The sequence below is a fragment of the Solanum stenotomum genome, chromosome 1, assembly GCF_019186545.1.
Source record: "Solanum stenotomum isolate F172 chromosome 1, ASM1918654v1, whole genome shotgun sequence".
Lineage (NCBI taxonomy): Eukaryota > Viridiplantae > Streptophyta > Magnoliopsida > Solanales > Solanaceae > Solanum > Solanum stenotomum.
In genome coordinates this window covers 26,902,352-26,918,983 of record NC_064282.1, presented here as the reverse complement: position 1 = coordinate 26,918,983, position 16,632 = coordinate 26,902,352, and the positions used below count along the sequence as shown (strand labels likewise).

Below are 16,632 nucleotides of genomic sequence, written 5' to 3'. Positions count from 1 at the left end.
GGGTAAATAGGGACTTGGTTCCCTCTATGACACTTTCTTTCCATTTCATCAAATACACGTCTAGATAAGAGACATACGTCTTATTTAAAATTTAAAGGTTAAGATTATATTATATTAAATAGGCGATGACCTGGGAGACTCCTATACTTGGCTCTGTTTGTAAGTTGGACCCTCCTACTTATTTGAACCCCTAAACTCATCAAAACCCCCACCACACCCACTCTCTTCCTCTTCATTCTCTCCTTCATCCACTTACTTTTCAACCCACATTTCTTTTACACTACAAATCAACCACCCACCTAACAAAGATTTAAAATATATATTGTGCTCTGATGAGTTTAGGGTTTCAGTTGACAAATTGATAAGTATGAGGGTCCAACTTACAAACGGAGCCAAGTACAGGGGTCTCCAGGTCATTCCACCTATTAAATAATATCATAACCATAGTTAAATCAACCAATTTTAGAAAACTACTCTTCAAATTTGGTAAGAACAAGATATTCCCTACAAATTTTGATATTCACTAATATCATTAATTTCATGTTATATTTTTATATTTAAATATTAAAATTGTAGAACATAAAACGTTTAAATTTAATGTGATAAATAATAATCTTTAAAAATATTTTGCCTTTGAAACAAGTGTTCTTTTATTTCACAAAAAAAAAGAAGATAAAAGAATATTTCTTTTTTCCCCTTCAAACACAGTAGTCACATTTTTCCTTGGAATAATTTTGGTATTTTACGTTTGATCCTAATAACCTCTCGTCTTTTTATTTTTTATTTTTATTTTTCTGCTCTTTCATTTTTTGTTTTTTGCTAGTATTGATAATTCTTTATTTTTTTTTTGTTTCTCAACATATAATATTTCAAGAATAAAGTTTACTAGCACAAAAATTTGTTTAGTTGATTCTCACCTTAGATATCATATAATTGAATATTTAAATATAAAAATACAAGATGAAATTAATAATATTAATGAATATCAAAATATGTAGGAAACATCTCGTTCTTATCAAATTTGGAGAATAGTTTTTCAAAATTGATTGGCTTAACAAGGTTTATTAACTTCTTATTATTATATGATATTGACCTTTAAAGTTTAAATAAGACGCATGTCTCTCATCTAGATGTACACTTGATAAAATGGAGAGAAGGAGTCACGAAGGAGAGTCGAATCTGGTAAACAAGGGATGGGGTTATAAGGTGTGAATCAAAAACCCACACCAAAAAAATGAAAGTTGAGTTTACCAACCAGCGGATAAATTCCCCATTATAACACATTTAACATTTAGGTAATAAAAAAATACTTACAAATTAGAGACCTTATTCAAATTAGATTTTTTTATGTGTCCTTTTATCTTCAATTTTTTTACATTTTTTTTAGCAATTTATACATGATTTAGTAAAAGGATCATCATAAGCAAAGGGGGATGTGATGATTTTTTCCAACTAATTAAGATATATAATTTTTTTCTACCTTCCATAATCCTCCTTTCATTTTTTTATTTTACTTTCTTTTAAATAATGAGTACAACTCATCGTCTTACGATAAAAAAAAAACATTTTAATTATGATGGCGCTCGAAATTTTTCGAAGTCACGCAAATCAAATAATAATAACTAAAGGGAATCTTTCAAGAATCCTAAAGTGTGACAAATATTTAAAGGGTGCTTGTTGGTTGATTTTTCTTGTAATAAATAACGGCTACATAGTCGATACTTCCTTCGCCCATTTTTATTTGTCATGTTGCATTTTTCGAAAATCAATTTGACTAATTTTCAAAGTTTAAATTAGATTACATTAATTTGATATTTTCAACAAAAAATTTAGATATTCAAAAAACTATATGAAAAGTACTCTTGAATCAATTATTTGTAGAGTGAGTCCATTTCGGATATGGAAGAGATGTCTGTTAAGGTCGGCTTCATGAAAGCAAGAATTAGCTATAAATTACAATTTTTGCATATCAAAAAAATACATTGTAAAATATTAGTCAAAGTTTTTATAGTTTGATTCTAAAAAAGAAATCTCTCTCTCTCTATATATATATGTAAAGTTAAATATAGAAAAAGTGATGTGGCACCTCTATATGGTATTCATTGCATTTTTATTTTTTTCCCCTTTTAAAACATTTTTTTTTCTATTTTTCTTATTTATATTCTATATATATCAAAAGAACTCAACGATCACTCATGCATTTAATACTCTTAATTTTGTTTAGTTTCTTGCAATGAACAAGAAACTTAAATGGTGTAATAATGATAAACGGATTTAATACAAAAATTAGATGGAGAGAACCTTACTGCTACATTGGTCAAAAGGATTTTGTTTCTAATTAAATATGGTTAATTGGCTATTTTTAATGAATATGTCTTTTAAATCTATATGTATATATATAAAGCTAGATAAACAAAAAAAAGTGATGTGGCATTTTTCAATGGTCAAGAATTTTTTTATTTTTTTTTAATTATTTTATTTTATAAAATCATCTCTTTAATTCCTACCTCTTCAATTACATAATTAATTTAGTATCATCTATAACTCCTAACCTTTCATATTCATAACCTTCAAATTATTTAATATACAATTTTATAACTCATCAAAATCACACTTATAAAAATCTATTTTGAGGCATATATGATAAAAATCTATTTTGAGACATATATGATGATTATTTTATTTTCATTTTTTTTAATCTTCATATTTTGTTTCATTGGTTGGTTAATTTTTTGTCTTCTTTGATTTGATTTTGCAGGAGAAAGATCTATAATGAATATATTAGACATTTTTACGTAGTTTGTTTTTACGAGGTAAAATGATTTGACATGCATAATATATTATCACTTTTTTCTATTGTAATTATATATTTGTTTATTTTTTAAAAAATCTTGATTATATGAATCATGAGGTTTTTTTTAGAAAAAATGATTTGATTTTTTCTCTCTGCTTCTCTTTGTAGGTTCTTTCTTTCCTCTTTAACTCATAGCTAAATATTCTTGATTAGTTAATTTTATTTTTATATTTTTTTTTTGTTGCTTAAGGTTAACTTTCCGTGTTTTCAGGTTTGAATATTTTTAAAAATAAAAGCAGAAAATGGAGTTAACATATACAAGTATACTACTCAAGAAAGCATGTAAATGTAATTTTATAGTTATGTGGATCAAATTTTTATTAATTATAATGATAGAACATGGAAATGTAAAGTTAATTAATTTTCAAATATAGTAATTCATAGAAAAATTGACTATTAATACGTAACTTTGTGATCTTCATATTTTAATATTTTTTTTTATTATTATTATTATGATTAGAAGTTCTTAAGTTTTTTATTCTCTCTTTTAAAAAAAAGAAGATAGTTATTCTATTAAATATTTAACATTTGTTGTTTGAAAGATTACTACAAATTAGGAGTATATAGGTTTCCGTATAGTGCTTTAGTGCGTCTCACTATTGAAAATGTCTATTGATTATAGTACTTTAGATCAAGTGTTATTACAAAATTTATTAAAATTTACTTTTGCAAATGATAATTATTATTCTTTTTTAAGAAAAAGTGTGTTTCATGAGTTACAAAAGAAATATCTATCTATTTGCATTCTCTACTTAAATATCATGTCTTCTCAACTTCCTTCTACTTTATTTTTCATGATTAATCAATCTATAAATAGCAATTCTCCATGGAATTGTTTCAAAAATAATCTCATTATTTAAATGAATTAAACGGAGAGCACAACCAAGTAAGGAAAAAAGTTGTATAAATACACCAATTTTTCAAAAGAGAGAAATAGAGAAAAATACCAACAATATTACAGAATCATGTTACATTATGTGTTAATGAACTTGCATATTTATGAATTAATTTTTATACAATTACACCATCCTAAACTAATCCTCTACACCTTTTCATTTACTATATTTACATAATAAATTAATAATAGATCTTTCATAATAAATAAATATCAAACCAAATCCCCAACTTTCCTCCAATTATTTATTAAAATCTTGACACTTGTCTTTACACAAACATTTAACAAATTCAAATAATTAATTCATCATTTAAACAATTAAATAGAAAGCACAATCAACAAATAAAAAAAGTGGTATAAATACCACAAACAAAATTAAAAACATCAAGACACACCATTTATCTTCATAGTCACCATCTGCTCATAGTGATTAATTGAGGTTAGTTTTTCAAATGTTCAATATTATTATATTTAAATTACATTTTATTGCAACACTCTATCCTTAGTTTGACTTTGACAAATACTTATACAAAAGTACTACAATGGATAAAAAAAATCATGGCTCATCCCCAATAAATTAGTTCAGAGAATTGTCAAGGTAAAATATTAATGATAATAATCATAACTATATTAAGTTGTACTTCTATACAATTAACAAAATATTTATTGTTAAATATAAATGCAACTGAAAAATCAAGCAAAGCGGTTAAAGTGATGTATGGAAATATTATGCAATAGCGAATTGCATATTTCAAAAAGGAACAAGAGCAATTGAAAAAATATATACACAAAGAAGAATGACATGACGTTTTTCATGAATTGGTTTCAATGTAATAGGGAGATGAAACATTTTTTTATTAGAGAATATATTTTCTAAAAAACAATCTAATAACAAATGATAGGACGTTGTTGATGTATTTCTTTATATTTTTACTGTTATTTTACATTAAAAAACATTTCAAACACATTCACAAAAGTATTCATGATAGATATTACAATATAAAAGTTCAATCTCTTTGGCATCTTAATAAAAAGCAAGGAGGATCATCAAAACATACTAACGATTCCCCATTCAGTGCAATGGAAATAAACAAGAAAAAATATTTTAACACATATCTTTTAACCCTCGCGCAAAGCGCGGCGATGTACCCTAGTTATGACAATTAAAAATGGACGGAGGCAGTATTAAATAGTCATTGCAAATCACTAATTAAGGCATAATTACATCATATACATATATCATGCACAAATACATGTATTTGGATAACTATATCTTCTTCTTCATCATCATCTTTTTCTAATTATTATATACTTAGAACATAATTACATCAAATACATATATGTATGCACACATACATGTGTTTCTGGATAACAATATCTTCGTCTTTTTGTAAGTATGTATATATTAACAAATACACTAATACATCACAATACCAAATAGATGTATTAATGCACAAATACACCAGATACATCACATATACACTGGATACATCATGGTATCTCAGAACCAATATTTAATTATGTACAAATACACTGAACACATGAAACTGATTCTTGATATACTAAATATTTGATATCGGATACACCAGATGAAATTGATATACACAAACACATTGGACATATCAGTGCATATTTATTATTGTGTACATGGATACATAAAAATGTAAAACACAAATACAAATATGTAGAGAGATGAGAGAGCGAGAGGGTTGAGCGAATGAGAGAGGGGATAAAGTCGAGTGAGAGAGGAGGGATGTGAGATACATTCACTAGAAACAATGTATCCAGAGGTAAGTACATTGTATCTATAGGCAAGCACACTTTATCTAGAGGCAACTCGAATAAGAAATGACTATTGAAACTATGAATGTATTGAATAATTAACACCTCTCTAATACCAAGCAAAACATCAATAAAGAAGAACCGACATATTTCTATTAATTTTACTCTCATTGTCGAAAATCACGATATCATCATCTCCATCATATTCAATTTTTCTCTTCATTCCCTCTAAAAAAAAATTCTCACCTCACTAAAAAATTAATGAAAAAAGCGATAGAAGAGAGGTCGAAGAAATTGATAGCAATGATAGTTTTGTTTTGTGATTGGGTCTAAAAATAAAATACAATGACAGACTTATTAGTGGTGAGTGGTAAAGAAGAGTGAATTGAAGAAATCAATATTAATAATGGTGGTGAATGATGAAGAAGAAGAATTGAAGGTGATCTAATGGTGGTAACTGGTAAAGATCAAGGAATCATTTGTGAAGGTGGCCAAACATGATTTTTCAGGCAAGATAAGAGATGAAGTGAATGAGGCTTAGTAATGAAAAAGATATAATTATTAAAGGATTTTAATGATCAATTAGAGATTAGTTAGTATAAAATATAGTTAATAAAAGATAACTTAACGAATAGAGAAAAGAAAACCAAAGAATATAAAAAATTATAATTTCTAACATGACATTGATGTGATGCTAATATAGCGAACGAGTATAAAATATCACATACTGTGAAAATAATATTATACTTAAATTGTATAAATTTGTAATAATCGACTATAATAATTTACGTGTGTATTCGACTTTTTAAAACGAGTTGTGAATGAGTTCTTTGCCTTTTTCCGATTCTTTTGTACTAGCAAAAATTCAAAAGGTCCATAATGTGGGTACTATATGTCGTCTGTCCCAATGTAATTTCAGCCCTTCAATTTTGCATGTGATTAAAACAAGTAATTCATTCATCATTTTAATATTCTCACCCACTTACTAGACCTTTTTTTTACTATAATAATCAAAACAAAACAGAATAAACTATAAAAGCATAGTCTATAATGTGCCATTTTATGAACTACTCTACTAGGCAGACAAACAATAAACTGATTTTAGTGCAAGTCTTTGTCAAGGAAATATATAATCACAAATGCACAATCATAATTTTAAAAGCTGTGAATTGTGTTGCATATTATGCATTTCCTAAGTATGAGAATCAAAATTCAAATTCAAAACACTGCAAATTGAAACCTCCAAATAAGACATAGTTACAAGTGCAAAGTTGAGCGGCCAACATAATAGCTAAGGAAGGACAAATATCAAATTAGATTTTTTTTTCTTTAGATTGGATAGTTTTACCTTTATTTGTTCGTCAAATTATTAAAGCGGATGAGTTTGAAACTTTTTTTATCAGGCCAACAAGATCAGTGAGTAACTCTAATAGTATATCGACTAATATCACCATTCTTGTATTAACACTTAATATTAATATTATTTTTTTAAAAAAGTAAACTTGTACTCTCAATCTTTCTTATTCTTGAGACTAAATGGTAGATTAATTTTTAGTTAGCGCCACACAAATCTTAGTAAATTAGAGATTAATTATACAAGAAATAGTTATGCAACATTTAGTTATTCATGTATTAGTTATTTCTAGAGTTGGGTATCAATTGATTTGGTTCGGTTTTGAAGTATATTGATTCCTTATTAAGTATCGATTTGTAAACACGCTAAATTGTTATGATATCGATTTATAAGTTATTGATCGTTGTTGATTCTGTTATCGAATTTATTGTTATACACACATATTTTTTTTTTGGAAAACAATTAGAAATTAAGTAAGATGACAAACCAAATGAACCATGAAATATGAGTTGATCATCTTGCTCAAAGCAAACACTGACACCTTATTGAATAACCGAGAGCCTGAGACAATCATATATGAAAAGTATGAAACTAAATTAAGAGTCAAAAACTTTATATACTGAATGATATAGATAATAAACAAAATTGATATCGAAACCATTAAATTAATTATTTATTTTATTCGAATTATTAGGTGCAGTTTGATTTTGAACAACCTTAATTTTTTTGTTCTATCATACATAATATAATACATAAATTTTAATTTATAATTTATAGATTTTTTTAGTTGTGCTGAATTATAAATTGTCAATCATAATTATAAAAAGTATATTAATTTTAATACATAAATAATTTATTAATTTATGTACTAATCAACCATCAAACATCCCCAAGTGTATACAATATTTCTTTGACTTGACATTAAAGGGATGAGTTGGAATCTATAAGATCTAAATTAACCTTTAATCCTCAGCAAAAAATATTCTATTGTATACTATTAATATTAGTAGTTATTATTATACATACAATATAATAACTATATAATAATAACCCAAAAAGTCAAAAGACTTTTAATAAATAAACATAATTTAATTCCATTTCCATATTTATATCCAATATATAATATAGTTTTATTTATGATGATTTATATAGTCTATATAAGACTATCATGTCTGTACCCTTAGCCGATTCTTTTTTCTTTTTCTTTTTTTTCGCCACAGAGAATCTCTTTACCCCCATTTTCTTGTCACCTAACGCCACCACACTCCGCCGCTCTCCGCCGCTGACCCCGACGGCTGACCTTCTCTGCATCTCTTTCCCTTAACCCCACCCCACCCACCCACCCACCCACCCCCACCAAACAATCTTCTTTCTAGGCCAACCACCCTCAACTACTAACCAACTTCCTGTTTTCTAGGAATCCTGCCTGAAGCTTCGCCAGAAAATGCATAATCAACCTTCTTCACCGTCACAAACCGGAGCTCCGACCGAGTTAAGGAATACCCAGATGATTTCCTCTTTGCTTTCCGGTACCCCTGATGACCCTGCAGCTTCATCCATCTTTGACTGGTCGGATTTACTCGAATTTGACCTACACGAACAATTGAGCATCTCATTCGATGACCCACTTCACCAAGAGCAGCAGCCGGAGACAGAATTGGTGGCGCCGGTGATACCTTCTTCGGAGGATTCACCACAAAGCCAAGATACGGATGCGGGTCGGATCAGGAAGAGGGACCCGAGGATGGCATGTTCGAATTTTCTGGCGGGTCGGATCCCGTGTGCTTGCCCTGAGTTAGATGAGAAGATGGAGGAAGAGGAGATGGCAGGGATTGGGCCAGGGAAGAAACGGGCAAGGACTGTACGGGTTTCTGCCGGAGCTGGGGCGAGGTGTCAAGTACCTGATTGTGAGGCGGATATCAGTGAGCTGAAAGGGTATCATAAGAGACACAGGGTGTGCTTACGTTGTGCTAATGCAACTGCTGTGGTTCTCGATGGGCATAGTAAGAGATATTGTCAGCAGTGTGGCAAGTACGTTTACTTTTTTTCTGATGAGTACAAAAAGCTTTATGCTGGTAGAGTGTAGCCTGGATAAATGATGGAGGGGTGCAGTAGGTTGACAGCCCTTACAAGCCTAAGTAGAGCAGAGCAAATATAGATATAGCCGAATCTAACTAGTTTGAGATTGGGGCTTAAAACATTGTTGATTGATTTGAAAGTACAAGCATGCTAACCACATAATGAAAAGTTCAGAGAAATGACTAAAACATCTTTTACTAGTACCCCAAGTGATCAAAGCAAAACAAATGCTCCAAGTGATATAAAAGAAAGTTTCACAGAGACTGCCAAGAAATATAAGTTGATATGTTTGCAAAAGATGGCTTTAGATGGATGTGGTGTTAACTGTATAGCCTGTTGATTAGTTAGTAAACTAATTGCATTGCTGACTTTGGTACTTAAAAAAAGATTTTTGGTTTAATTTAGCCTGATATAGTACATTTATAGTTTGTGGGATCTGCTTACTAGTGAGTTTTTTTTAATTAAGGATTCTCTTGTCTTGGAGTTCCTTTGAGAGACATTTCAGTTGTAGCTTTAATTGCAGCTGTTTTAAGTGTATGTATGTGAGACTGTAGGGTGCAGACAACTATTTTGTCAAGAACTTGCCAGATTTCTTAAAAATGGCGCATGCCTTTTCCTGATGCAACTAATCTGTTAATGGTGCTATACCTTTTCCAGGTTTCATATTTTGTCAGACTTTGATGAAGGTAAGCGTAGTTGTAGAAGAAAATTAGAGCGACACAACAACAGGCGTAGGAGAAAAGCCACTGATTCGTCCAAAACGTCTGCTGAAAAGGAATCTCAGCAGCTCACAACGGCTGATGATGTTAGTGGTGATGACGACATTGTCAAAGGTATATTGAACTTGAGTAAGCATCATTTCTTGAAAGTAGTATGCTGTACACTCTACCTTTAATTCATCTATAGTAGATGCCATGTTCCATATCTTAGGGTACTAGTTGAAACTGATAACATGGATATGTTTCCATCAAACATGGTTAGAATTGGAGAAAGTTCTGTTTTTCCAGGCATGGCATGACCTTGTCAGTATCATTAAGTTCATCCTTCAAATTTTTGTTTAGTGTATTTCCTGAAAATCTTCTGGGTGACCAGATAGCACATGCATGGGCAGCCAGTTAGGAGAAAAGGAAATCCTATTAGAATCTGAAGGACATGTGCCAATATGCTCTACTCAAGGCATCCAAAATAATCACAGTGATAGTTTCACAGCTTCTGGTGAAACACAGGTTGATGCAGAAAAGGAGAACTACAAAAATTCCCATTCTCCAACCTATTATGACAACAAGAGTGCCCTTTCTTCAGTGGTAGGTCTGCTGACATAATTCCTCTAATGTCAATAATTTCCATATGTATCTGGACTATACTTTGAATTGACTGGTCATTGTTCCTTTTTGGCTAGTGCCCCACTGGTCGGATCTCATTCAAGCTTTATGATTGGAACCCCGCAGAGTTCCCTCGAAGACTCCGTCACCAAGTACTTAAAGGATTATTATTACAGTTTAGTACATAAGAGAATGTTAATTCTTTTCTTCAATAGAGTTCTTCGGGTTAATTGACGTATTACTTTACAGATCTTTCAGTGGTTGGCAAGTATGCCTGTCGAATTGGAGGGCTATATTCGTCCAGGTTGTACAATCTTGACAGTTTTTGTTGCAATGCCGACATTCAAGTGGGGTAAGGTAATATAGTCACTGTTCCTCTCTGGTGATAATCAATTCTGCGTGTGATTGGTCTTAATGTATTTGGGTATCACCGTGGATTAGTACATTTGTTGAGTTAGTGATGAATCTTCTCTTTGAATGGTACTACGATTAATGTGATCTCTTAATTAAGAGACTGTGTCTTGAGTTACTAAGTCAGGAATTCCTCTCATAGAACACAATGCAATAATGAAAATGAAAGGCTGTAGGAGTTAGATATTACTGAAGAGTTATCATTCTGTTTTCTGTTCAACTGTTTCTCTACATGTGGCTTCTGTAACATTTACTTGTGAATTTTCATGTTATGCTTATTAAACATAATTTGTTTCTAAATGATCGAGTTCCACATTGGGTTTAACAGTTACTAGAAGACCCAGCTGCACACCTACATGAGTTAATTGCATCACCTGGAAACACGCTTCGTGGAAGAGGAAGCTTTCTTATTTATCTCAACAACATGGTATTTCGTGTTGCCAAAGGTAAATGGTAGTTCAAGTTCTCTACCCTCAAGCTCTGGTTGCGACAGACTTATATTAGATCAATCTAGTCTAATCCTTTATTTTTAGGACCTTACTTTCTCATTTGATGTAGATCTTGTTTGGCTTTTGCTACTGATCCCGACATTTCATTTTAATCAAATGGTAACAATTATTCTTGATAAAGCAGGTGAAAATTCAGTAGTTAAAGTCAAGCTGAAGGGACCAGCACCAAAGCTTATGTCTATTCATCCTATGTGCTTTGAGGCTGGCAAGCCTATGGAGTTTTTTGCCTGTGGAAGCAATCTGATGCAGCCCAGATTCCGGTATGAGTTAAAATTATATTTTCCTGAATTAATATTCTGCTTATTTCTGTTCTGTTGATGTAGCTTGAGTTCCTCATTAATTATCAACAGGAGATATTATGATAGGAACTGAGTTGTTTAAGGGCGAAAGAAATCTCAAGCTTGCCGACTACTAAAAACTAGCATATCCAAGCTCTAGAAACTGAGTCTGTATGTGGTTGCTTTTTTTTTTTCAGCAGGATGCAAGGATGTTAACCACACTGTTGAGGGATAGAAGTTATTGAATTAGGCGAATTGCATCAATGTAAGAGCTTATAAGTATCGGTTAGGTGTCAAAGAGACGTCATTGGTCCTTATATTAACTTTTGATGAAGGGCTGTGCCAGACTCGTGAGTAGTATGGACATTTTAGGCACATAAAATGGAAGTATGATAATTTTAAGATCAGAGGGTCACAATACAGCTTAATATTTGATGTGTATAATCTTGTACAACCTATATAATTACAAATGTAAGAAGTACAAATGACCATTAAGAAATGCAAGAAATACATTGCGACAAATTTATATTCTATAAATTTTACTTATAATTGAAATGGGAGAGCTTTTGTAAGGGTAGTGTTTGATTTTGTTCATATGAGGAATATGCCTCTTAGCCCTTATTTCTTTTTGAGGCACCCACAAGATCCCTTTAAGTATAGAAAGTAGGGTGCCTTTCGTAGAAAACCATATAATTCTTTGCAGGATTTTTACTTTTTTGGTATACCTCTTGTATCACCTCTTTTATACAGGTTAGTCAATAAATTTTTTTACTTTATCAAAATAAAAATAAGAAAAAGCGTCCAGAAACAACACAAACATTTTGCAGAACATAGCTAAAATTACAACAATGACAAACAATAAAAAGTAACAGTTGTTCCACGTGTTCCTGAGGTTGCAAATAGGTTAGCTATGGTGATTTGTTATTGATGAGCTCAGGTTTGCTAGGAAGCATTAATGATGTGTTAGGACAGGGATTTTTATTTCTAAAATCTTCTTTATTACATAGAGAACGCAATACCTGTAATCCAATGTCTCATCATTGTTTGCACCTATTGGTGTAGTAAAATAGGGAATTCATGTTCAAATTAGATGACACGAAAATATATACAAAATACAAAAGAAAGGACATGTCTCGTAGTCGTAATGAAATTGTTTGCTCTTGATACACTTTTGAAACCACAAAACGCCATAGACAATAGGCTTCAAAGCGGAGAATAAGCAAGAGAAGATATTCCTTTCCTTGTTTTCCTACTCCAATGCAACTCTTAGTTGGGCATAGATGGCAAACACCAGTATGAGCAATTAATGAGGTGTATTTAGTTATTACAAGGATGGTGCAATTTATAATATTAATAAATAGAAGGATTATATCCGTGCAGATGAGTTCTAGTATCTAGGGCTAGAATCATACCCTCTATAGATATTACTCTATCTGTCTCAATTTGTGACATACTTAGCCTGTCCCAACAAAATCCTCATTCTATCCTCATGCTTGTTGGGACCCCACCACTACTCATTTAAATGACAAGACATATGAAACTCTCATCATCAGTCATTTAAAAGGATAATTTTGGTACTTTGCATATCATTATCAAAAAAAGTTTGAACCTAAACAAAGTTTTTGGTACTTCACATATATTTGGCTATCATATCAAAAGTCTTCAATTTCTTAAACTTTGTGTTCAGTCAAATACTTCACATACAATTGGACGGAGTATTGCTTTTGATGGAGTAAAATAGAAAGATAAGTTCGTATTTGTTCTTAATGATCCATGGCTTCTCTGTTTGCTTACTTCAGAAGACTGTTATCACAATCCAAGCCCATGCCACATACGTTAGGGATTTGTGCCTTGGACTACACCATGATTGAGCCCCAAGTCTTTCTCTTTGACTCGCCTTCATTAGCCCGGCTTCTGTCATGGGCGTCACAACTATTTGATCAGACCAGATTGCAAGCTTTTCTTGTTTGTTCGCATCTTTTATCCTTCCTTTTTTGGTGACTATTATACATGCATTTGACCACATTATACTTATAGATCATTTTAATGAGCTATGAGCTGTTTTTTAGTTAGATTTAGCAGGATATTTGATCAAACCAAATTGGAAGCTTTTTGGTTCCCTCATACCAACTTTCTTTCCCCCTATTGGGGACAATTCACTCATAGGGGGAAGGTATCAGTACTATTGCCATGGAGGCTTTCCATGGAAATTGATGTTATCTTTCATGTTATTTTTTATCAGGTATTATAAATTAACATTTTGATGCCCTTGACACTTTACAGGTTTCTTGTGTCATTTGGGGGAAGGTATTTGGGGAATGATAACAATGTCGTACCATCAGATTGTAAAATTGAAGGTGATTCTAGTAGCATGGAGCATCAATTATTAAAGATACATGTCCCTAGAACTGAAGCAGATCTTTTTGGCCCCGCTTTTGTTGAGGTAGAAGTTCTAACTAAATATCTTCTTCTCATTTCAAGTTTTGTCTTTTTTGGCCTATAAATGTATCATTCATATAATAGGCACCGTGCATAGTTCATTATATATTTTTTATATAGTTATATTATAAAAGATAACTACTGAAGGAATAATGTTAGAAAAAGTCAAATCGCATTTTATTTTTGATAAGGAAAATCTGTCACATTAATAGATTTTACAAGTTCCGTACACCAGAAGAGAAGAGCTAATTATAATTCCCAAGGGTATGGCTGAGTTGAGGCATAAGAGTGATGAACCAGATATTCCAGGTTCAAATTCTAGCAAAAACACTCGATACGAGTCTATTTGCATCACCCTTGGTGGGCAGCCTTACCTGGCACATGTATTTGTGAGCTATAATAAATTGTCCAGTGGATTAGTTGAGTTGAGTGCAAATTGACCCAAACAGCACCATCATTTATATTGAAAAAAAGATTGCGGAGCTAGCTATACTTTTGTAACTTCTATACAACACTTTCTTGGTGATAATTTCCAATGAAATGAACCTCAACTTTCTAACATAAAGGTCTATTCCAATTGAATATGAGTGCTGATGGAGTAACACAGTGCTATCTCTTGCAAGATATCAATTCTTCATGTATTTAATATTCTTGAACGTGTATTTGTGTTTCACTAATCTTGGCTGTAAATGATCCAACCTGGTCTATTTTGTAGGTTGAGAATGAATCTGGCTTATCTAACTTCATCCCCATCCTTGTTGCGGAAAAGGATATTTGTGCAGAAATGAAGGAAATACAACGGAAGTTCTGTTCTGGAGGGTCAGAATGCACTGCTGTTTGTTCTCCATGTGAAGCTTCCACGTCTAGAAAATCAGAATTTTCAGAATTTATGTTGGATGTGGCATGGTTACTAAGGGAGCCTTCCTCAGAAAATGTTCAGATTCTGGCGTCTGTACAGATGCAGAGATTTAATTATTTGTTGAACATTTTAATGGAAAGTCAGTCAACTATTATTTTGGAAAGAGTATTGTCTTATTTTGAAAATATGGTGAAGAGAAATATGTTAGCTGGCATCACTGATGCTGACATGAGACTTTTTCAGAAGAATATCCTCGAGAAAAATAATCTGCTCAAGGAAAGATTGTATCTAAAGGAATATTTTGCGGGAGATTCGGGACAAATTATCCAGGAGGTAAATACTTCTATTCAAATCTTCCAAAATCACATGCAATCTGTTTTTCCAGTTATCAATCAAGTGACGATCTCATTTCGACATTGCCATGTTATCTGAGTATGTTGCACAATTGTGCGCTGCCATATTGTCTTCAAATTAAATCCATTGAGTTAGAATTATCTTTTACATTTATTTTTATGTTGGTGAATAAGCTGCAAATAAATCTAACGGTTGGTACATAAAAAACGTACCTTGCGTTGAAGCTCAAATCAAAATTGTTCCTCGCTAGGCTTGAACATGACCAAGCGCCTAGTCCATCTAAACTGAGCTTGACTTGGTGAAAAGTTCTATTGGTTGCTTGAATGGAAGCAAAGACATTATCGTGTCAAGGGTGAAGCTGTGCGCTTCAAATGGTGACGCGCAAAGGGATCCCAATGGCTTCAAACGATGACGTGCAAAGGGATCCCATCTTAAAAATAATTGGTTCGTTGAATCTCAACTTTTGAGGAGTTCGATTAATCTAGGGATTATTGTATATTGGCTACTTTGGATACTGAATTTAATTGTTTTAGTTGCTATTCAATCACTGTAGCATTCATATATGTTTGGTTTTGTTTACTGGCCGCTTTTTCCTTTTAACAACAATATCTATGCACTCATTATGATTTATGTTACAAATTTGAGTAGGGCGGCACATTTGAATCACTTTTACCTTCAGAATGTCTTATAGCTGCTCATTTCATGTTTTTACTATAGAAAATCGTGTTTTCAAAGGGTGATGATTCATACCTGATGTTAATTAACTATATCTGTAGCTTCCTAATTTGCAGGACACAGAGGTACCACATAAGCACAACATAGAGTTTGGTCCTACTTATTGGGAGAGAACTTCTACAGTCCCACTTTTGGATGCAGAATTGCCATTGAGAGTGAAGGAAGAACAATCAGGGAAGTCCTGTGGCTTCTTGGTCAGAAAGACAGTCTTGACGTCTCGTACTCTTGTTTTTGTGATCTCTGGTTTTGCTTTGTGTCTTGGTCTATGTGCAACATTCCTGCACCCTAGAAAAGTTGGTGACATCGCTATGACAATCCGGAGGTGTTTGTTTGACAAAACTTAAAATTGCATGTAACTTTTACCAAAATGATGATCTGCAGTCACAGAATATAGGGGTGATCTCCATTGCTCGGGTCCCTCCTTGGTCGCTGATCTTGTATGATATTCGTGTGTTTGCTACAACTGCGTCTCAAGAAACTGGACAGCATTGAGTGAAGAGTTGATGATTAGGTCCTGAGTCCTGACCAAATGCTTGCTGGGAGACATGCTTTGTCGCATTGTTGATGTACTATACTACCTGTGCTATGTAAACAGAATAACTGTATCAGCTATGTAGCTTCAAATAGTTGTGTAGTTTCTTTGTACAAGTTCTTGGATAGTCACACCCTAAAAACTTGTTATTGCTGACATCAGTTGTCCCCAAAGAGCAGATACACTGATATTGTTTGTGCTCAACAACTTAAAGCTTTGGTTGAGCTTG

The 16,632-nt window shown here is 32.2% G+C and overlaps 2 protein-coding genes across 4 annotated transcripts in view; one reads left to right on the top strand and one right to left on the bottom strand.

Moving 5' to 3' along the window:
- The window catches only part of LOC125858923 (uncharacterized protein At4g15545), a 954,564-nt gene that overhangs the window by 720,893 nt on the left and 217,039 nt on the right, over nt 1–16,632 (bottom strand). The window lies entirely within an intron of this gene.
- Nucleotides 8,127–16,559, top strand: LOC125858855 (squamosa promoter-binding-like protein 7). 3 transcript variants are annotated; one of them, XM_049538645.1, is made up of 10 exons: nt 8,127–8,916; nt 9,622–9,797; nt 10,057–10,268; nt 10,364–10,438; nt 10,536–10,643; nt 11,026–11,143; nt 11,331–11,466; nt 13,768–13,927; nt 14,639–15,115; nt 15,913–16,559. In XM_049538645.1, the coding sequence occupies exons 1-10, from the start codon at nt 8,330–8,332 to the stop codon at nt 16,213–16,215; spliced, it is 2,352 nt and encodes a 783-aa protein (XP_049394602.1). In that variant the 5' UTR covers nt 8,127–8,329; the 3' UTR covers nt 16,216–16,559. The 3 variants fall into 3 exon arrangements, with proteins under 3 accessions (XP_049394602.1, XP_049394608.1, XP_049394600.1); XM_049538651.1 differs by having other exon boundaries at nt 11,328–11,466; nt 15,928–16,559; XM_049538643.1 differs by having other exon boundaries at nt 11,328–11,466.